The sequence below is a fragment of the Microcebus murinus genome, chromosome 12 (assembly GCF_040939455.1).
Source record: "Microcebus murinus isolate Inina chromosome 12, M.murinus_Inina_mat1.0, whole genome shotgun sequence".
Lineage (NCBI taxonomy): Eukaryota > Metazoa > Chordata > Mammalia > Primates > Cheirogaleidae > Microcebus > Microcebus murinus.
Window position 1 is genome coordinate 64,604,695 of NC_134115.1, and position 21,958 is coordinate 64,626,652.

Sequence of the window (21,958 nt, forward strand, 5' to 3'; positions counted from 1 at the left end):
GAAAGGCTGGTTTTCTCTTTCAGACTGCAGGTGTTGCTACATCTTCTTGGTGTTGCCAATGGGGACATCAGACAGGAACACCACCTATGGCAGCTCTGAAGCCCGTTCTAGGACTTTTAGGTCAAGAGGCAGGAAAGAATGAAGGAATGATCACCATACTGTTCTAAGTTTAGATTGCTGAGAGGTGAGCTGGTCTGGGTGGTAGGGGTGGGCCCAGATTTCTTTTTGTCCAGAAAAAGATGTAAGGCCAGGCACTGCTGTGACCCAGGACCTGAGGCCATGGTTGCTTGCAGTCAGCAGCCCATAATTTTGAATGACTCCACAACTTTGTGGAGGGAGGGGAGAAGAGGGCCCACACGATTTGCCACGCCAGAAAAATCCACTCATGGAAAAGAGAGAAAATGACAAAAGTCTATTCAGGAAACCTTGGCAAAATGGGTTCTTTTATTTTTACTGACATGTCTATATGCAAATACACTCAGTCACAAGAGGGAGTTTCTTAGGCCTGATTATAATTTAAACTCTGAAAGGTGACAGAGACTGTTAGAGACCCTCACTCTCCTGGTAACCTAATGTCCCGTGATATGCGAAGGGTATCTTAGTTCTCCTCCAGCTCCTTGCTTAGGATTAAATGAGAGACTTCAGCTTTGGTGTAAAGCTGTCAGCTGCCCTAAGGAAGGACAATACACAAAAACGAGACTTTTAGGAGTAAGGGACAAAATGGAACAGGATCAAGAAGTAGGTGGAGATAAAAGGCCAGGACTGAGCCTGCATCTGCAGAAAATGTCCGAGGACGGCAGGCCCTGGTTAAGATCACTGCGGGAAGATGTCTTAGGGTGTAGGTAGAGAAACTGGACAAGGAAGGGTGGCCTCAGCCTTAGAGAAGTCAGGGGAGGGGACGTCTGCATGCAGTAGACAGCTGAATTAGAAAGAGCAGAAATGCAAACCAGCAGTGATTCCCTCTCTTGGGCTTGGCTAGCTTTGAGTGGCTCTCCTGTCACTGGGCAAAACACTTTCATAAGGAGACCCAATCATTAATGCAACATGCTCTAGTGAGTTCTGAGTTGGAGGCGGTTCTGTCTTAGAACAGATTACTGGAGAGGAGGAATGAAGGAGTGGAATCTGAACATCATAATAAGTCATCTAGCAGCTCTGATCACTTTGGGTATTGCTGGGGGATACATAACAGCTCACCATAACACAACACATACTTATATCCGTTTGTTCCCCAAGACTAACATGACAATGGGCTTCTGCCATCTTAGCTTACAGAGGCATTATTCAGTGCAGGTTACAATCGGATTTTACAAAAGAGACTTTGACCACATAAACATTTATAAAATTAAGGTGGTTAAGAAAAAAAGTGCCGGGGCTGGAAGTCAGAAGAGCTATGTTCCCATCCTGGCTCTGCTGCTGTTCAGCTTTGTGAACCTGGAGAAGCCGTTTAACATCTCTGGGTCTCAATTTGCTCATCTGTAGAGCGTGGATGATCAACCCGTACCTACCCCCTCGGGGTTCATGAATAGATCTCAAGATGGAAACTCACTGTAGAAATTTAAAAGCAAACTGTGGCATTGAAACTGGACAACTGATTGAAAACTCTGATATAATCATCTGTTCTCATAAAGGGATCTGCTGGCCACTAGTCTGATAAGTATTATCAAAGGACATTTATTTGTAACTTTTTTTTGAGACAGAGTCTCACTTTGTTGCCCAGGCTAGAGTGAGTGCCGTGGTGTCAGCCTAGCTCACAGCAACCTCAAACTACTAGGTTCAAGCAATCCTCCTGCCTCAGCCTCCCGAGTAGCTGGGACTACAGGCATGCGCCGCCATGCCCGGCTAATTTTTTCTACATATATTAATTGGCCAATTAATTTCTTTCTATTTTATAGTAGAGACAGGGTCTCGCTCTTGCTCAGGCTGGTCTTAAACTCCTGAGCTCAAACGACCCGCCTGCCTCGGCCTCCCAGAGAGCTAGGATTCCAGGTGTGAGCCACCGAGCCCGGCCTATTTGTAACTTTTGAGAAAAGTAATTTTCAGATGCCAGTTTTGGAAAAACTCAGGAGGAGTCTCAGATCATTTCCAGTTTGAACAAACAATTCGTATTGTTGGCTCAGTTGGAGGTAGGGCTGGATGAAAGCTGAGCTGCACATCCTTCCAAAGTCACAATGAAAAGTCAGCCTTTATGTTAGCAGCGTTTGGTCTGGAACACCTGTTACGCAGGTGGCAGCCCTATGCCCTATCTCACGCTTCAAACAACTTCACTAATACCTTGACCCCAAATACACTGGAGTTGTATATACTTATTAAATAAGAGAGAAAAAAACATTTGCCACATGTCCTGTATGGGTCAAGCACTTGCTAGGTGTTTCCATATCATCTGCCATTTAATCCTAAGGCAACCTTAACAGGTAGGTACTACTGTTCTCATTTTACTGAGACCCAGAATGGTTATATGACTCGCCCAAGGTCACATCATTAGGACATGGCAGAGATCTGAAATAAAGGTTCAGGTCTTCTGACTTCAGTCCATGCTTTTTCTTCTATACCATCATGCTACCTAGAAGAAAAAGAAAGGAGGGTGAACGGTCAGCCAGCAAAGTTAGGGAAAAGGATATGCTACCAGTAAAGAGCTCACCCTTCTATATGGTTCTGCAATGTCCAACTTTCAAAGAATCAGAATACAATAGAAATATTCAACATTAAATCACTAGTAAACATAAGCAATCTAATTTTGATGATCCAAAAGGCTCTTCCAGATTCTGCTGTGTCTTCAAGTTCTCACTAACAGTATCAATTATCAGTGTACTACAGATATACAGAAAAAAAATGCCAGGTAATAGAAAAGCCAGGTCACCTTGCCTCTAAGACGCCAGGCACTGCACGGCTTTCATCAGTTTCTATTACACCAGGTCAAAGAGACAAATGGAATATATCCACATGATCCTGCCTTACTGGGCATATATTCTAAACGCACATCCATTCTCATACCCAATGAGAAAGAATCAATTCAAAAGAATTGATTCAAAAGAATCAATTCTCACCTTTCACCAAATTCTACCCTTAAAATCCTAAAACAGTCTTAGCAGTGTGCACAAATTTTTGGCAGTCACAAGCTCTATCACAAAGCAGAGCTCCAAAACAGCTGGAAATTCTCACTGGTGCACCCTCGATGGGTGGGTCAGACTGCGTGAGGCAGCGTGGCTGTGTGGAGGGGGAGAGGTCCGGATCCGTGGCAAACTGCTGCTCCTGCCAGAAAGTTATCAATCAAAGCCAAGACTCTGGATTCACAGATGTTCCTCAGCTGTCCCAGTGCCTATATCCCTAGCAACAGTAAACAATGAAGTATCTGCAAGCAACCACGTCTAAACAAAGAGCTTGAGATTTGAATCTCCAAGAAGTGGCCAATTTCAGAAAGGCTTTTCTTGGCACCTTAAAGTAAACTGGGATGAAAGTTGTACCGGAGGCTGGAGAAGAGCCCAATGTGTTTCACGAGGTTGGGCTCTACCACGTAGGCCCGCTCTCCCTTGGCCCTCAGCAGCGAGTACAGCGCCATGTCCTTGCCAAAGCCTTTGTGGCAGTACACCTGGGACAGGTAGGTGAGGGTCCGGCGGGCCGCGGGGGCAGGGAAGAGCATGGCAGGGGTGCAACACTCAGAGGCAGGGACCACACTGTACAGGGAAGGACTCAGCCGCCGCAGTTCCAGGAAATAGTGCCGGCCCACCAGCTCCACCAGACCCATGCTGTACAGGGAGAAAAAGAGCATGACAGGCCAGCTAAAGCCGGGGCGGCTTGCAAACCTCATATATATCCAGGTTAGTAAGGGCCCCAGCAACATGCCCACACCAACCCACTCCAGGATCCGCATGGGCTCTGGGTTGATGTAGTGCTGGAGCCTCTCGGGGTGATAGAGCTTCAGATAAAGGGCATCTCTGAGGTGTGGCTCAGAGAAGCGAGCCCGCAGAAGGTGCTCCAAGACTGGGAAGATCTGCTCTTCCGGGAGAGCGTCATCTTCCACCATCAGGACATAGTCTGGGTTGTAGGTCTGCAGGGATGACTCCAGGCAATAGACATAGTCCTGCTTCTCTTTCTCAAACGAGTTGGTCGAAGGGTCATCGCCGTAATCATCCTCAGTGCCCTCGTAGCGGTTGGCCACGGGGACATACTTGGAGAGCAGCTTGGCATCGAAATGGCTCACACTCCGCTCCACGTTGCACAGGAAGAGTTGGTGCCCCTCGCACTGGGGGCCACACTGCTGAAGAAGCCGGTGGAACTGGGACACCACCTGCAGGACATAGTGGAAGCCAGGTTGCCTGTCCACAGTGATGATGGTGATCACCAGCCAGGGCCGGGGCGTGGCCTGCCAGACAATGGGCACTGAGCCATTGGCAGAGGGCAGCTCCTCAAAGTAGTGGAGCGCAGCCTCACCCTCTTTCAAGCTTTGCTGCAGAAACTCTTGGCTCATTTGGTTCAGATGCCAGTGGCGCAGATAGAAGTAAGAGTGCAGAAGCCGGTGACAGGCCAAGGGGGCCAGCAGACCAAACGTCACCACCGTTAGGATGAAGAGTTGGACGGCAGTGCTGCCCCAGGAGAGCCGTCTCAGCCTCCGGAGAAGCATGGCGGCTGGAGAGGTCGAAGTGCTCATGAGGTCAACTTCTCGTCACGTCTGGTCCCAAGAACAAATCATCCTGGAACTCAGGCCAGAATCATTGCAAGTCCAACCTAAAGTGAGAGAGGAAGTAGGGAAAGGTAAAGATAACTTTTAAAAACAAATCCAAGGACTGAACTCAGCATATATCAAACCAGAAATTCTAATTCAAGGTTGAATAGCTACTGGAGACTTTTTTCTTGTTTTATTTTCCTTTTTTTTTTTTTTTAGAGACAGGGTCTCATTTTGTCACACAGGCTGGAGTATAGTGGAGTGATCACAGCTCACTGCAGTCTCAAACTCCTGGGCTCAACTGATTCCCCTGCCTCAGCTTCCTGAGCAGCTGGGACTACAGGTATGTGCCACCATGCCCGGCTAATTTTTTAAAAACAATTTTTGTAGAACCAGTGTCTCACTGTGTTGACCAGACTGGTCTTGAACTCCTAGTTTCAAGTGATCCTCCTGCCTTGGCCTCCCAAAGTGCTAGGATTACAAATGTTAGCTACCATGCCTGGCCAATACTAGAGATATTAACATATTTTCTGCAGTAAATTGTTTTTTGCTTGTATCTGCTAATGATCTCTGGAATGCTTTTATTATTTCTATGAGTAACAAGATCTGCAGCCAATCAGGTCTCCATGCCCAAAGATGCTTAGTTAGGTTAACAATGTGCCAGAAAATCACCAGGTAGGCTGTTAAGATCATTATTTCCATTCACCAGTCACAAAGACCTGGTTCTTAAAACAGACACAAAAAAGCAAGGCTTGCCACAGAAGAAATACACACATTTAAAGCAAATTCCAGCATAAGTGCATAGTAAATACTTGTTGAGTAATTATGCATAGTAATTTATAAAAACTTTGTCTTCTGCACATCCCAAACAAGAAAACAAATACTTAAGATTCCCTGGAATTTCTATTACATAATGTCATCTTCCATTCATATTTCTCTAATCTCATGCAACCATACTTAAAATTGCATATAAATTTAATCCTGATTGTTCTCCTATTTTGTTTTTAAAGAACTATCATGGGAACCAATGAAAGAAATTATCTCCCATATGCAAGCAAATTCTAGTGCCCTAGACTTTGGGAGGGGAGGAAACATCTGGAGGAAGATCCACAAGTAGCCTTTCAATGAGGGAGAGAAGGGGTAGCCAGAAGTGGACATAGAAGAGACAGTTGCCCCCAGTCTGGTCCAGAAAGGAATGCTGTGTGACGTGGTGACTCAGAGCACAGGCCTGAGGTCAGGCACACGTTGGTGTGAACCCCAGCCCTGCCTCTCACTTGGTGGGGAGTCACTTGACCTCTCTCTACATCTTGTATTCCTCAACTCTAAAAAGGAAATAGTAATAATACCTTCTCCTAGAGTTACTGTGAATATTAAATGTGTTAGGGAGTAAAATAATGCAGTGTAAGAATTCCATTAAAATATAAAATATGTCCATGATATGGACATAAAATATCCATATGTTCAAACTCAAAAATATATTTTAAGAGTAAGTAGGTCTAATGTTCTATCAGAAAACAGACTTGTACTAAAAAACAGAATTCAAAGGATAAAGCCAGTACAAAACTAGTAAGGTCAATGTAAAGCTAAATGGTGTCTATAGTACAGAAAGCAAACCTCTTGCCTCAGAAGCGTAAGTTTGCACACAGTTGGAAGAAAACTATCTAGCTTGTGAGTTATAATGAAGGATTGATTGCCCAGGCACTGTACGAGGCTGTGGTGGTGCAGAGGCAGCCAGTGCTCTCACACCCATGTTTCCCCTTGGGCACACACAGAAAGACCTCCTTTCCTCACCTGCCTTCTTCTAGGTGGAGTTATGTGATAGGCTTGTGAGCAAAGTGACAGGTGTGACAGCTGGGCCAAGTTTGCTGAGAAGAGATGTGCAGTCTCAACTTTCTCTTTCCCCATCTGCCAGCTGAATGGAGAGCCTCGGTAGATCTGGAGGAGGGTGAAACCACCACCAGATGGCAAGAGCCTGGGTCCTTGAATGACTTCATGGAACGACAGAGGCCCCTCCCACTGCCCACCTCACAGTGCCCTCCCAGCCTAGAATAGACTGTGTTGTGAGCAATACTTACTGTGTTTCCATGAAAATAAGACAAGGGTCTTATATTTATTTTTCCTCGAGAAGAAACCCTAGGGCTTATTTTCAGGGGATGTGTTTTTTTTTTTTTAAGTATGGTACAACAATCTACATTTATTCAAATATAGTTAAGCCGTCTTCTTCTGGAACATCATCATAACTCTCCAAACCCCGAATTCCATCCTGAATTTCTTGTGACTCTATATCCTTTAGAACCATTGGCCCCAATCTCTCATGTCGAGCAATAGAGCTCTCATGGGGCAGATGAGAAGGGCTGCTCGTCTTCTTTACCGCTCCGCCACGAAATGCATGGGTTGTGCAGATACGCTGCGTAGCCATGCCCATCACTAGGTCTTATTTTGGGGATAAGGCTTATATTGCGCAAATGCTTAGAAATCCTGCTAGGGCTTATTTTTTGGGGTAGGTCTTATTTTTGGGGAAACACAGTAGACCACTGTGTCTAGCCACTAATGATTTTTGGACTTATTATAGCAATTAGCCTACCTAGCCCTCTAACAATTGTGTAGAATACCAAATATCTATACTTTAATATAATGATATGGTCATTTGAGGAAGTAGAGAAATAAGTTTCATTTCATTAACAGAAGCAGGCTATACTGTGGGACCCCGGAGGCAAGACAGACTATCCCAGTACTAGTAAGAGATCTGGATAATACTCAAAGAAGGAATGGGGCAAGGAGAGGTTTGAATAGCATACAACCCTATGCTTGCTGGTTTGTGAACTTCCAGGTATGACAGACTGCTTGCATCTCCCTCTGATCTGCTCAAGTCAATGGAGTCAGTAAGTCATGTGACTGCACATCCACGTGGCCTCGCCAGCTCCACATCACTGCTACTGGAAGCCAAGTACTGGAATTGGGCTGAGCTCACACTCCTGGTGCATTGGTCTTGGGAAAGGAGGCATTAAAGTGGCTTCCTGCTCACACTATTCTCTGTGCCCTTCCTATTCCCCAAGCAAGGGAGATGGACCCACCTACAGAAGAGAACCAAATAGAGTCAACACGATAAGGCAGGCAGCTTGGAAAATGCCAGGCACATAATAATTGCCGTCACTTAGTATGCTATGGCAGGTGGGAAAGAAATGGAAGTACCTGGAATTGACACAACAAGGGCCTTTACTCCCAGGTCATTTTCCTTCCTAGGGGCAATAAAATCATCAATATCTCACAAAGCCTCTTTCTTTAAAAATACGGCTATGAGATTGCTGTTCTACTGATGATCAGTTCAGAGGACACAGGACCCTGCCTACATCGATCACCTCTTACTGGGGTGAGGAAGAGTCCCAAATCTTCATAACTTACAATAATAACACGCATTTCTTGCATCCAGATCTGTGGATAGCTGTGGCTCAGCTGGGCTTGGCTCCAGAATGTAGGTTGGAAGTAGGTCATTCCACATGCCTCTCCTTGCAGATCAAGGTACAAAACAAACAGGCACCTGGGTGTGTTCTTATGTTGGATAGAAATTGCTTAAGAGGCCATGTCAAAACACACAGGTATTTTTACATTCTTATTTAGGTGTGCCACAAATCGAGTGCACTCACCAGTCTTTGGCCAAAGCCATAGGGCAGGGAAAATTATTCCTCCCACAGAACAGGGGAGAAGGAAAGTGAAGATTCAACAAAAAGGACTGAATTGGCAACAAGCCAATTTCTAAATACTCAAGACAATAGAAAGCATCCAGCAATCTGTTCAGACAGTACGGAAAATTTCTAGAATGCTCGCAGGGCATTCGACTTAGTCCCACGCCCTCATCATTATACACTGTATGAGTCAGGACAGGCTTCTAAAATCTTGTGGTTTATAAGAACTAAGGTTTGATTCTTGCTCATGTTACTTGTCCATTATAGGTAAATTGTGCCTCTGCTCCATGTCGTCTGTTCTCTAGGACCCACACAGATGGAACTACGTTTTTTCTTAAACATTGCTGGTTTTGTGGCAGAGAGAAAAAAGAAAGATAGTGAACCACAAGCTAGCTCTCAAAGCTACTGCTCAAAAGTGACACATCATTTCTACCCACATTTCATGGACCAGAGCAAGTCACATAATAACTCTTGAGCTTAAGAGAGCAGAATTATGTAATTTTCCTGCAAGAGGAGGGTACCAAGAGACGCAAGGTCAAGTCTGAAGTTAATGATTGGGGAAATATCCATCTCTCCAGGGAGGGGCAGAAAATATTTTCAATAATAATATAATCTACCACACCCAGCTTGGGCTATAGGAGCTGGGAACAGATCCTTCATTCAATGATTAGATGACTGGTTTGCCAAATATCTGGCCACTTTGAGTTATATAAACATTCAAAAGTATGCTCTTGTTTGCTCTTTAAAATAATGCCACCTATTATTTATTTCATTTTCCTGATCTGGTATTAAGACAACTGGCCTTAGGGGAACACATGTGAAAACATAGGATTTTCACTGGTAGTTTGGGGGAAGGAGTTCTTTACTCTCAGCTCAGTCATCAGAGACAGTGAGACAGAAGGAGGGCTATGCTTTGGATTTGGCATCTGCTAAAAAAAAGAAAGAAAGAAAGAAAAAAGGAGGAGGAGGACTATGTCTACATTATCCCTCTGGTTGCCTTTTCCCAGAATTCCAGTCACCTGTGATGGTACAGGCTCAGGCCCATGCTCCAGCGACACTGTGGACTGACTAGCATGTGAGTTGGCCTAGTGACGACCATACCTGACAGCCCCAATTCTATGGAACAATGTTTACTGCGTTCTTATCTGTGCCGTGCACATGGACTTTGAAACACAACCATTCTCTAAACTGAATTCTGCCTGTTATCACCTCTCAGGTGAAGGGCTCAGGGAAGACAGTAAAGGACAAAGACACTGAGAAATGAACGTGAATGAGGGCCTGGATGAATAAATTGAGTGACAATGACAGTTGTATTTTTGTGTGGCTTCTGAAAATTAAACTAAAGGAATTATGGGGTGTGGGAGGCACAGACCAGGCTAAGTGTCAGGAGATAAGAACAGTCCATGCTTCTCAAATCCACCCTCCTATGTGAATGGCACCACCACTTTCCCAGGCACCTGGGTCCAAAGACCAGTAAGTTCGGACTTCTTACTTCCATCTGGTCACTTCCCAATACCACTATTATTATGCCTCTCTTTTCTCCTCCCCAATCCCAATGCCATGCCTCCTCCACTGCCATGCCCTCCCTCGTTCCTTCTCCTCATCGCTACCAGGGCCCTTGCCACCGGCCCCTACCTGAGCTTCTGACCTCCAGAGTAAGCAACAGAAGCCAAAAAATCTGAGTTCCAACACTCACTAATTAATCAATTTGTATAAAGAAATCATTTATTTTTCTGAGCCAATTTTGTCTCTGCAAAATAGGAAAATAAAATGTTTCTCATTTATAGAGACTTTGTGAAGATGAAAAAAGACAGTGGCTATGATAGCCCTTTGTCAGGCATAAAACACTGTGTACATGATGGTCATGTTTTACATGATCAGAATCCATCTGAAACTTGGAAACATGAGTCACAATACGCACTCTTTCTTGTAAAATTATCCAATGATTTTTCAATGACTATAGAATAAAGTCCAAATTCTTTGCAAAGATTCTTCACAATCCAGTTCCAACTATCTTTCTAACCACATTCTCCTCCTCACACAGGCTAACGCAACCATCAAGAATCAGCTCAAAAGGCACCTCTTCCAAAAGCCAACCCTGATCTCTCCAACAAGAAATAATCTCTTCCTCCAACCCGCAAGTACAGAGACCCTTTACGTGAACTCTTCCTCCAGGGCTTTCATTTTTCACTTCCTACTTTAGACTGCATCTATTTATAGCTACCACTTATTAAGGCAGTACTCAACATATCCCAGTGTTGTGCTAGACTCTTGCGTCTATTTCTTCTGACCAAAATAGAAACTTTCAAATAGCAATGGAATTAATCCCATTTAGATGGAAAAAACAGATGCTACCAAGATGAAAGCAGGAAATTCAAACACAGGAAAAATTTCAAAGCCTATGTTGTTTCCATGATGCCTGCTGCCTTGCATGGCTTTATTTATGGCCCTTGACTTGGACCCCAATTGGACTTTTAAATCCCTTTTTATTGAATTCAGTCTGATTCATCTTCAGTATCCCTTATAGACTCAGCACAACACTCTATGCACAGAAGAGGCTCAATGCATAGAAGAGCAAGTAAATGGCCCTTTTAAGTCATTTGACCTCTATGGACCTCAATTCCTCAACTATAAAATTGGGAGTAGCAAAGAGCCTGATCATATAATGTGTGGAGACCAACTTATTTGTAGATTCTTGCTGAGCATTTATGTGCCAGGCACTGTTCTAAGCATCTCATCGATTAATCCTCACAAAAAGCCTATGAGAATATTAAGCTCCTTTTATACTTGAAAAAACTAAGGCACAATTAACTTGTACCCAAGTTTAACAAAGCTTTCAAGTGGGGTGGCAAAACTTGGAACGCAGACAGCCTGGTTCCAGACCCACGTCCTCAACCAATACATACTTCTGCCTTTGCATAGATTTGGAACCCAAGAAAATCAAGTGAAAAGCTATTAGAAATGGGAACAGACTTATAGAAAGAACAGGGTTGGTAATAGACCATGTACTAATGTTTAATATATATAGCAAGTATATATATACATATACACATAAGCCATATATATACTATACACACATTATATACATATATAATAAATGCTTTCATATACTCACAAACCAATTAATTATGGGATAAAAGATCCCAGTCAAAATGGAACACAATATGGCCGGGCGCTGTGGCTCACGCCTGTAATCCTAGCTCTTGGGAGGCCGAGGCGGGCGGATTGCTCAAGGTCAGGAGTTCAAAACCAGCCTGAGCAAGAGCGAGACCCCGTCTCTACTATAAATAGAAAGAAATTAATTGGCCAACTGATATATATATAAAAAAAATTAGCCGGGCATGGTGGCGCATGCCTGTAGTCCCAGCTACCCGGGAGGCTGAGGCAGAAGGATCACTGGAGCCCAGGAGTTTGAGGTTGCTGTGAGCTAGGCTGACGCCATGGCACTCACTCTAGCCTGGGCAACAAAGCGAGACTCTGTCTCAAAAAAAAAAAAAAAAAAAAAAATGGAACACAATAAACAACTAAAATACCTAGGAATAAATTTAAGAAATATGCAGAATATATACACATACTATAAAATTCTACTTAAGGACATTTAAAAAGTCATTAATAAGCAGAGAAAGATAACGTTTTCCCAGCTGGAAAGACTTAAAATTAATCTCTATATTTAACATAATATCAATTCAATTCATTTCAAGAGGGAGTAGCACAGTTCAACAAATAGGCACTTGCATATAAATTGATGTAATCTTTGGAGGAAAAGTTAGGGCAGTATCTATAAAAATTTTATATGTGCATCCCCTTTAACATAAAAATCCTAGTTCTAAGAATGTACCCTGTAGAAATGCCAACATATGCTACCAAAGATGGGTAAGAAATTTTCACTGCAATTTTGTTTGTAATAGAAAGAAAGAGAAAGGGTGAGGGGAATGGAGGGAGGGAGGGGGAGAGGAGGAAGGGGGACAAACTTCCGGCAAACAAAATGCCTAGCAACAGGGAGATTTTTGAGATAATCAGGCAAGTATACGCTATGGAGACGTTAAAGAGAGGAAGGTTTAAATATACCAACATAAAAGAAGTCTTAGCTAGGTTTTTGGTATGGACTGAATGTTTGTATCCCCCCAAAATTCATGTCAAAATCCTAATACCCAATGTGCTGGTATTTGGACATGGGGCCTTTGGGAGGTAATTAGGTGATGAGAGTGTGGCTTCCATGAAGGGATTAACATCTCTATAATAAAAGACAGGAGAGAGCTCACTTCCTGTCTCTGCTGTCTGCCGTGTAAACCAGGAAGAGAGTCCTCACCAGAACCCAACCATACTGACATCCTGATCTTGAACTTCCAGCTTCCAGAATTGAGAGAAATAAATGCTTCTGCTGTTTAAACCACCTAGTCTGTGCTAATCTGTTGTAACAGCTCAAGTAGACTAAGATAGTCTCTAAAGGAAAAATGCAAAATATTTTCAATGCAAGTTGTAGAAAAATGAACGATTATGACCATTTTATTTTTAATATGGAATATAATTTGGTGAAGGAGAGCTGAAGGGTATAGAAGATGGAGATTTCCTGTTTTGCTTTCTATACTTCTGCAAAGAGGATATACCGCTTTCACAATCATTATTAAACATTCGATTCAACAAATACTGAGTCTTGTGCCAGGCACTGGGGTGGTCAACGTGATAGGGCACCTGTTAAGTACATTTTTTGTTCCTGATTTAAACTGTTATAGTTATGACAAATTAGATTACATATTTGCATCCATTTGTAGATATTGGCATCTATTTATCTGTGCATTGTGGTGCCAGCGCCATGTTATTTTAATTATGAAAGCTTTAAATAGGTTTTAATATCCAGTTAGGCAGATTCTCATTACCCAGCATCATAATTATCTTGGCTTTTTAAAAAATCAACTTTATTGAGGTATAGTTTGCATACAATAAAATGCATCATTTAAATGTATATTTCAATGAGTTTTATCAAATTTATACACTGGTATAACCACCATCACAATAAAAAATTGACCCAAGTATTTTAAAGATCATTTGGAATTAGAACTAGTAAAAATTGCCAAGAAATGCTCACTTTGGTGTGACATTTGACAGAGAATTGCTACTTTAATGTATAATACTTAAAAGTGCTTAAAAAGCAGGAAGAGAAAGATACTCCAAATGAAATATGGGCAAAAGAATTAACAGTCAACTCACCCACATAAATGCAAAAGGCTAATAATACACAAAGGAAAAGGTGTTAATTCCTACAGGTAATCAAAGATGCAAATTAAGACAAGATACCATTTTCTGTCCGTGTTATTGATTTAAAACTTAAAATGTGTTTATGTAGAGAACATTTTAAGACATTTAGACAATCTCAACCATCTAGAAGTTGAAGTTCTAAGTCATCTTTATTTTCTCCTTTACATTTTTCTGTTTCCTGAATGTTTTGTAATAAGCTTATCTTTAACAAATTCGAATAATTCTGCTCAGGTGTTGGACACACAGCTTTTTCTCTTCTCACCTCATAAATGCACCTGGTGCAGTGCATTCTAGAAATGCACCCCTAAAAAAAGCTATTTCCCCTTACGAGGATTAGTTTTCCTGGGGGAAATACACACACACACACACACACACACACATACACACACACGTGCACACGCACCCGCCGGTTTTTGCTAATGGTCTGCATAGTGAGATCATCATAGGAGCCCCTAAAAAAAGCTATTTCCCCTTACGAGGATTAGTTTTCCTGGGGGAAATACACACACACACACACACACACACACACACACACACACGTGCACACGCACCCGCCGGTTTTTGCTAATGGTCTGCATAGTGAGATCATCATAGGAGCCGCCCTGCGGTCCCCCTGAGAGAGCGTGGGCTGATCAGGAGATGCCGGTCACAATGACCCTGCAAGAGCTCACACCTCAAGACACCATGGGCGCAGTGCGGCACTAGCGAGGCCTGAGCCCAAGGGCCAGAAGGAGGGCGAGACACGCCCAGGTGGACCTAATCCTACCCCTCGTGAAAACCGAAAGGTGGCGGAAAGACCAGAGCCCTGGATCTAGTATCTGCTGCTGACCTTGGGCAGTCCCTGCCGCGCTCGAGCCTCAGTTTCCCCACCTGTACTCGGAGGCTGACCGTCTCCATTGCTGCGCTGCTTCCCTTCGGCTGGCTGGTCTTTCCAGGTGCTGAGAGGGTCACCTTCCTTTGCCCGGTCGCCCTCCCCGGACCCCCAGACTGCGAGGTCGCCCGCAGAAACCCAAGGCTGCAGCCGCGCTCTCGGCGCGCGGTTTGGCCCAAGGTGTGGACGCGCGGCGAGGGTCCGCGGCTCGCGTGCGGCCTAGGCGATGGGCCCTTAGGCGCTCGGGCCCCGCTCGGCGCGGCGAGGGTCTTACCCAGGCTCTCACGCGCCGGGCTCGCGTCCTTCCGTCGGCCCGGCGGCGCAGCGGGCGCGGGCAAGAGGTGGGGAGGCGCCCCTGCCACGACACTCATTCATCCCCGCGCCCACGCCCTCCGGGGTCTTCGCAGTCCTCCGGCAGGAAGCGGCCGGCCGCAGCGAAGCCCGCCCGGCCAGGGCGCACGGCCCGGGGACAGGCCCTCTGCAACGTCCCTCCCTCCGCCCCCGCAGCTGCTCTCCCCGTGCCAGCTGCGGCCACCCCTAATCCTCATCCCCTCGCTCTGGTGTCTCTCCAGGGCTCTCTGACCACCGTGCCAGAAGGGCTGGGCGGATCGTGCGCAGCGGAAACCTACCCGGTGGGAGAGGTCAGCTCTGTCACTGGCGCGCGGCAGGGGCCGCCTCTGGTGTCGCCCAGGCTGGCATGCTGGCAGATCCCGGCGGAGGCGCCATCACCCGGGCCGGGAGGGGCGGGCGCAGCGCGGTTGGGGCGCGCGCCGAAGCCTCACCTCCTCCCGCCGCGCAGCCCGGGCGCAGGGCTCCCCTCGCGCAGGCAGGCCATGTGACCTGCGGCTGCCGAGCGACCGCGGCCCCCAAAGCTGGCTTGGGAAAAAAGGACGGCAAAAGGCGCCGACTGATGGGCAGCGAGGGAAAAGCAGTGGTCACCCCCAAGTCGTGCAAACAGGAAGCCTGCTTCTTTTGTGACGGACGTAAAAGCAGGGTGTTTCATCAGGTGGGCGCAGAGAGATTTATTCACACCGATGAGACGTTCTCTCTCTCGATGCGTGTAAGCGCTTTATGAGAAAGCTGTTCCTTTGGGTCCCGAGTGTTTTTTCAGTCTTCCAAAAACCTTCTATTTAAACTCAGATGGTCTTAAGAGAGACAACACGGGAGGTATGAAAAAATATGCACCTTAAGTGACAACAATCCCCGAAGAGCAAAACAGGAAAAACATGGAAAAATCCAGGGGAGGAAAATGTGCGGGTCAAAGGAAAAGTAAAGGCCGGCCGGGGTGGCTCACGCCTGTGATTCTAGCACTCTGAGAGGCCAAGGCGGGCGGATCGTTTGAGCTCAAGGAGTTTGAGACCCTGTCTCTACTAAAAATAGAAAGAAATTAATTGGACAACTAAAAATATATATAGAAAAAATTAGCCAGGCACGATGGTGCGTGCCTGTAGTCCCAGCTACTCGGGAGGCTGAGGCAGGAGGATTGCTTGAGCCCAGGAGTTTGAGGTTGCTGTGAGCTAGGCTGGTGCCATGGCACTCACTCTAGCCTGGACAACAAAGTGAGACTCTGTCTCAAAAAAAAAAAACAAAAAAACCCTAAAATAACAGCTACCTACATTCCACCCCGACTGTTCCTTTCTTCCCAGGATTTTTGCCACACCACTGTTTTATCGCTTTTTTATTGCTTCCAATTCTGGGTCAGACTGCCTGTCTAGGCTGCAAGTTAACAATTACAGCTTGCTGCCTGGTTTTGTACAGCCTATCCTGCAATCTAAGAATGTTTTTTACAATATTAAATGATTAAAAAATTTAAGAAGAATATTTCGAGACATGTGAAAATTGTATTCAAATTTTGATGATCACAAAGTTTTATTGTAACGATCATTTACATGTTGTCTATGGCTGCTATCATGCAAGAACAGTTGAGTTGGATGGGTGTGACAGACCTTAAGACCCACAAAGCCTAAGATATTTACTATCTGGTTTGCCAACACCTGCTCTAAAAGATCTGTTCAGGGTCAAAAGGTAAACCATTAAAGCCAGTAAATGCTCATATGATTTCTTCTTGTGTATGTTAGTATAGTTGATACTAGATACTAAGTTTCTTTATTTATTTTTATTTTTTTGTAGCAAAATGCTGTTTATTTGGAGCATCTGTGTGCAAATGGATGGAGGTGGAAAAAGGCATCCACCCTAGATACTAAGTTCCTTTAGAACCTTACATCCATCTACCTGAGCATCCATTCATCCTCTATTCTTTCAACCAACATTTATTGAAGAATTGTTCTGATGGAGTGCCAACACTATAGATGAGAATAAGATGTGGATCCTACACTCAAGGATCCATTAGGAGTGTTGGAAAAAATATACATGTAAGGCTGGATGGCGTGAGAGCTGGCCGTGGCACAGAAAGGGAGGTTGGGAAGGTATTCCTATGTCCTGGAAGAAGAACTAGCAGTTTGATACTCTGAAAGCAAAGGACTGTGACAAACCTGAGTCCAATTCAGGTCACTGTCATTGGCCAAGTGCTGAGTTCTAATCTGTTTACTGGCTATGACAGATTAAACCCTTTCTGCCTCAATGTTCTCATCTATATATTTGGAATAGTGCTATTTCCCTTATAGTTTGCTTGAGAGGTTTACATGACATAATATATATAAAATGCTTAGCACCATGCCTGGCAAAATGTCTAGCATTCAATAATGGTGGATAATTATTCATTTGTTGAACAAAAATTCATTGAGTACCTATTATGATGTGCCACAATGTCTGTGCTGTCCAGTCTAGTGGCCACTAGCCACATGTAGCTGTTTAAATTTAAATTTAAATTAATTAAAATTAAGTAAAATTTAAAAATCAGTCCTTTGGTAATGTCAGCTGCATTTCAAATGCTCAATACCTGCATGGGGTTACTGACTACTGTATTACATGGTACAGATATAGAACATATCCATCATCACAGAAAGTTCTATTGGACAGTACTTTTCTAGACACTAGAGTTTCAGCTGTGAACAAAACAAAGTCTCTGCCCTTAGGGGGGTTACATTTGAATGGATAATAGGTAATAAAACTAACAAATAAATGCATAATATATCATGTATTGATAAATATTTTGAATAATAAAATCAAACACCTGGCACTTCCTATGGATAATATTGTCCTAAGTGTTTTCAGCATATCAATTCTTAATCACTACAACCACCCCATGAAATAGGTTAGCTAAGGAACTTACCCAAAGTGAAACTACTAGAAAGAGGCAGAGCCAAAATTCAAACCCATGAAGTCTGGCTCCAGAGCCCATTCTTTTGATATGCCATACTGCCTCTCAAAGCAAAATAAAAATAAGAAAAAAACAGGAAGAAAAATATAGTTTCAGAGGTTAGAGACTAGCAGTAAGTCCTATTATAATTATTATAATAAACATATTAACATTCATGCAAGTAGGCTATTTAATTAGTCAGGCTTTGGCCAGAAATAACACCCTACAACAGAAAAATTGAGGAAAATTTAATTAAAAAATCTATTTCTAAAGGTGTGTTTGGGATTAAGGAAAACCAGCAAAGCATAGTACAGCACCTCAGGGCTTGGAACAGCAGGGAACCATTACTAATCCTAGTCCTGAAGGGCAAAGTAGGGAAACAGTTATTAGAACCACAAAAGAATAATTGTAAAGAGAGGGACATCCTATTACCTTTAATAGAATGAGTCAGTGACCTATGGTGACCCATCAGGAAAAGAGCTAGGGGAATAAATAGCCCAACTTTACTCTCTTCCTTCCATCTTATCTCCTGCTACTGTCTTCCGTTGGCTGAACCCACCCAGAAACCAGAGGGGCAAGGGAGCCCATGATACAATCCATGTAGATCAAATTCCCAGGACACAGAACAGGTTGGACAATCAGGAGGTGCAATTGGGAAATATTCAGTAAAGTCTACCCCTTCTGCCTCTGAGTATCTTCTCTTGTCCTTTGTTCATATAAAAATTGAACATATTATCTGGGACCCACAAAAAGTTCCATTAGCTATTTTATCATAATAGGGTAATTGAAATTGGATATACTCCCTTTCTGAAATATAAAATGTTAATCATTATTACTATTCTTCCTGTAAGGTCAGGGGGAAAGGAGTAGGGGTGGGGATAAACAACTGATATAAAACTATGGTTGGTAATTACATTTAAGTTAAGAATCACAGCTTCCTTCTTCTACTACCTATTGTGTGTTCCTCTTTCTCTCTGTCAGCACTTCGCTATGTGAGACTCTTAACAATGTGATCAAACCTTTGATTCTATACGATTTGAGTTCTCAGTGTCCCTCTCTTTATTGAGTTGTTTAGTTTTCCACTGATCAGGACTGTTGGACATGTGAGTACTCATATGGACTTGTCAATGAATTCCTAGGTTCCAGATACAGTCCCCCTGGACCTGATTTCCGATTATCATAATCAGTTACCCAGTGCTTCAATGGCTACTTTTTTTTGCCTGTCTCAGTTTTTAATTCAACAGGCTAATTCCTTAGTGGAAGTATTTCCCCTTTGTGTATGAGAGCCTCTAAATCTTTTAAGTAAATTATTAGGTGTAATAAACAGAAGAATATCTCCTTGTTTCTTGGATCCCTGTATTCATGGCTATAGGCAGATTATACCACATATTAGCTACTGGTTTAAGGAATATATTGCAATTTATAGGTGCAGTCCCCACCCCCCAGTCCATGGCCTGTTAGGAACCGGGTACACAGCAGGTGAGCAGCAAGTGTGCAGGTTAAGCTTCATCTGTATTTACAGCCGCTCCCTATCACTCACATCACTGCCTGAGCTCCACCTCCTGTCAGATCAGTCACTGTCTCCCATTACCCTTTTTAGGGACTGTCTAGTTGCAAGAAAACAAGCTCAGGGATCCCACTGATTTGCATTAGGGTGAGTTGTATAATTATTTCATTATATATTACAATGTAATAATAATAGGAATAAAGTGCACAATTAATGTAATATGCTTGAATCATCCCCAAGCCAATCCCCACCCCCAACTGATCTGTGGAAAAAATTGTCTTCCATGAAACCAATCCCTGCTGCCCAAAAGGTTGGGGACCGCTGATTTATAGGACAGCATCTCAACTCCTGATGGTGTTGTCTCACAGCTGTTGTCATAACTGAGCCCTCAGCAGACCATTACACCATTTAATAATACCAGCTCCTTTGGTGTGATGGGGCCTGTGGTAAGAGTACTAAATTCCAAAGTTATAAGTCAATCATCATACTTCTTTTGCTGTAAAATGGGTCCCCTGAGCAAAGGTAATATGTGGTAGAGCAAGGCAAGGGAACATTCTGTAAATCCACAAATAGTAGTATTGGCAGAAGTGCTGTGGGCTAGGAAAATTCATACCTGGAATAACTGTCTATCCTAAGAGGACAAATCCTAAGAGGACAAATCTAATATCCCTCCATGATATTAGACGTGCAATATAATCAACCTGCCACCAAGTAGCTGGTCGGTACCCCTAGGAAATAATGCCCTATCAGGGAATTAGAGTTTGGCCATTGCTATATTAGAGTTTGGTCAGGTTGGGCACTTCACATGGAAAGTAACAAAATCAGCCTTAAAAAGATAAGCACTATTACTGAAACCATCCAGAACCTGTGTCCTTACTGACATGGCCACTTTGTACAGGTGCCCATTAAACAAGCACTGAGATAGCTAAAAAAGAATTTGATTAATATCTACAAGACAGGTCATATTGTTTACCTGATTCTGATAAAAATATTTTCATTTTTTTCTAATTTCTTCTTTTAACTTATATGTTATTCAGACTTGCATTCTTAAATTTTCAAATATTTAGAATTTCTCTAGATATCTTATTTGTATAGATTTCTAATTTAATTCTTTTAAAAATAAAAAATATGTACTTTAAGATTTCATTCTTTTAAAATCTGTTAAGATTTTTTTTTTTTTTATGGTCTAGAAGTTATCCTATCTTGGGGACGGTTCCATGTGAACTTGAAAAGATAGTGCATTCCGGAATTGTTGTGTGTAGTGTTCTTTAGTCATCAGCTAAGTGTTGCAGGAGATAGTATCATTTACATCTTCTTCTTCCATACTGATTTTTTACAATTTTTCTGTCAATTATGGAAAAAAAAATCTGTTAAAATCAACAGACAATTGTGAATTTGTCTATTACTCATTTCAGTTGTATAAGTTTTTGTTTCATATATTTTCCTGCTGGGTTATTAGGCACGTATACATTTATGATTGTGCTATATTTTGTCATTATGAAATATCTTTGTCTCTGGTAATAATTTTTGTCTTAAAGTCTCTTTGTCTGATATAAAACTAACCACTCTAGCTTTCTTGTGCTCCTTTTTCTTTGCATATGTAGTAAATTTTGGTTGAAAGCTGGACATTGTGGATAATATGTTGTAGTAATTCTGAATTCTGTTATTTTCTTCTGAGGACTGTTGGGATTTTGTTCTAGTAGGCAGTTGACTTGCCTGGTCTCAAATTTCAAATTTCAAATTGTGTGTCTCATATAGCTGCTGCTCTCTCTGTTGATTTTTCTTTTTCTGCCAAGCTTATGCTTTTAAAGACTGCTCCCTAAGTGTCTTTTCTGTTGCTGGGTAGACTAACCATTAGCCAAGCAATTGGGCAGAAATGATACTCATATTTTGGGTTCATCTTCCCTGTGTTTTCTTGCTTCTGGAGTTTCCCCCTAAATTTAAAGCTGCTCTTCCAGTTTCAGACTGTCTTCTGAAACTTCAAGCAAGTAGGCTTCTGCTTTTTTCTGCCTGAGCTGTGAACCCTTAGTAAAAAAAAAAGTCTCATTCAGTGTATTTTTGTCTTTTAAACATAGACTCTCTTTTGACTTTTTTCTTCTTTTTTGTTGATTTCTCTCATGTGTTACCCATGGGTGAGCAGTTTAGCAGTCAGCCAGGGATTTGGTCAGAGTTAATACTCAGATTGTGGGTCTCAGTCATCCTGCTGCCCTCTTGCTTTTAACATTTCCCCCTAATTTTCCATGTGCTTTTCCAGCACTGAACTGTGTCGTCTGTCACCTCTTGCTTATAAAGCTGTGGGTTTCTGCTTTAAGACCTATGGAGATTAAAGAATACACTCACACACAAAAAGTCACAGTTTATCAAAAGTAAACTCTCCTACAATGTCTACCTGCTTTTCAGTGCCTTTTATAGTTTGTCTAAGTTCTATAAAAGTCATTTGCAGAAGAGTTTGACCCACCAATTCACTCCACCATCACTGGAAGCTGGAACTCTAACTAGTTGAGTATTTTATAACCACTTCTGTTTTACCCTGTATGTCATGCAGGCAAAAGTATATACAGATTATAATCTTAAGTAATATATTTAGTAGCTGATAAAACTACCCATGATAATTGACATTTTTTATTTGTCTGCTTACCTTATTCTTCTATAAACTCAAAGATTTTCCCAAAATATATGATTTATTTTTGATTACCCACATTCACAATATTAAAAAAGTTTC

General features: G+C 42.8%; 1 protein-coding gene and 1 long non-coding RNA gene across 4 annotated transcripts; one reads left to right on the top strand and one right to left on the bottom strand.

The window, feature by feature from the left end:
- Positions 1–424: 424 nt before the first annotated feature.
- On the bottom strand, positions 425–15,302 carry PGAP4 (post-GPI attachment to proteins GalNAc transferase 4). 3 transcript variants are annotated; one of them, XR_001155229.3, is made up of 3 exons: positions 15,100–15,302; positions 3,045–4,722; positions 425–2,560 (listed from the first exon to the last, which is right to left on the bottom strand). XR_001155229.3 is itself a non-coding variant. In XM_012768952.3 (2 exons), exon 2 carries the CDS (start codon positions 4,643–4,645, stop codon positions 3,434–3,436), a length of 1,212 nt encoding a protein of 403 aa, XP_012624406.1. In that variant the 5' UTR covers positions 4,646–4,722; positions 15,100–15,302; the 3' UTR covers positions 425–3,433. The 3 variants fall into 3 exon arrangements, 2 of the variants coding, with proteins under 2 accessions (XP_012624406.1, XP_012624407.1); XM_012768952.3 differs by having other exon boundaries at positions 425–4,722; XM_012768953.2 differs by lacking the exon at positions 15,100–15,302 and adding an exon at positions 14,745–14,936 and having other exon boundaries at positions 425–4,722.
- Positions 15,303–15,387: 85 nt separating this feature from the next.
- Positions 15,388–21,691, top strand: LOC142874299 (uncharacterized). Its single transcript, XR_012922118.1, has 3 exons — positions 15,388–15,476; positions 19,330–19,383; positions 21,637–21,691. It is a non-coding gene; the product is annotated as an uncharacterized LOC142874299 (long non-coding RNA).
- Positions 21,692–21,958: the final 267 nt, after the last annotated feature.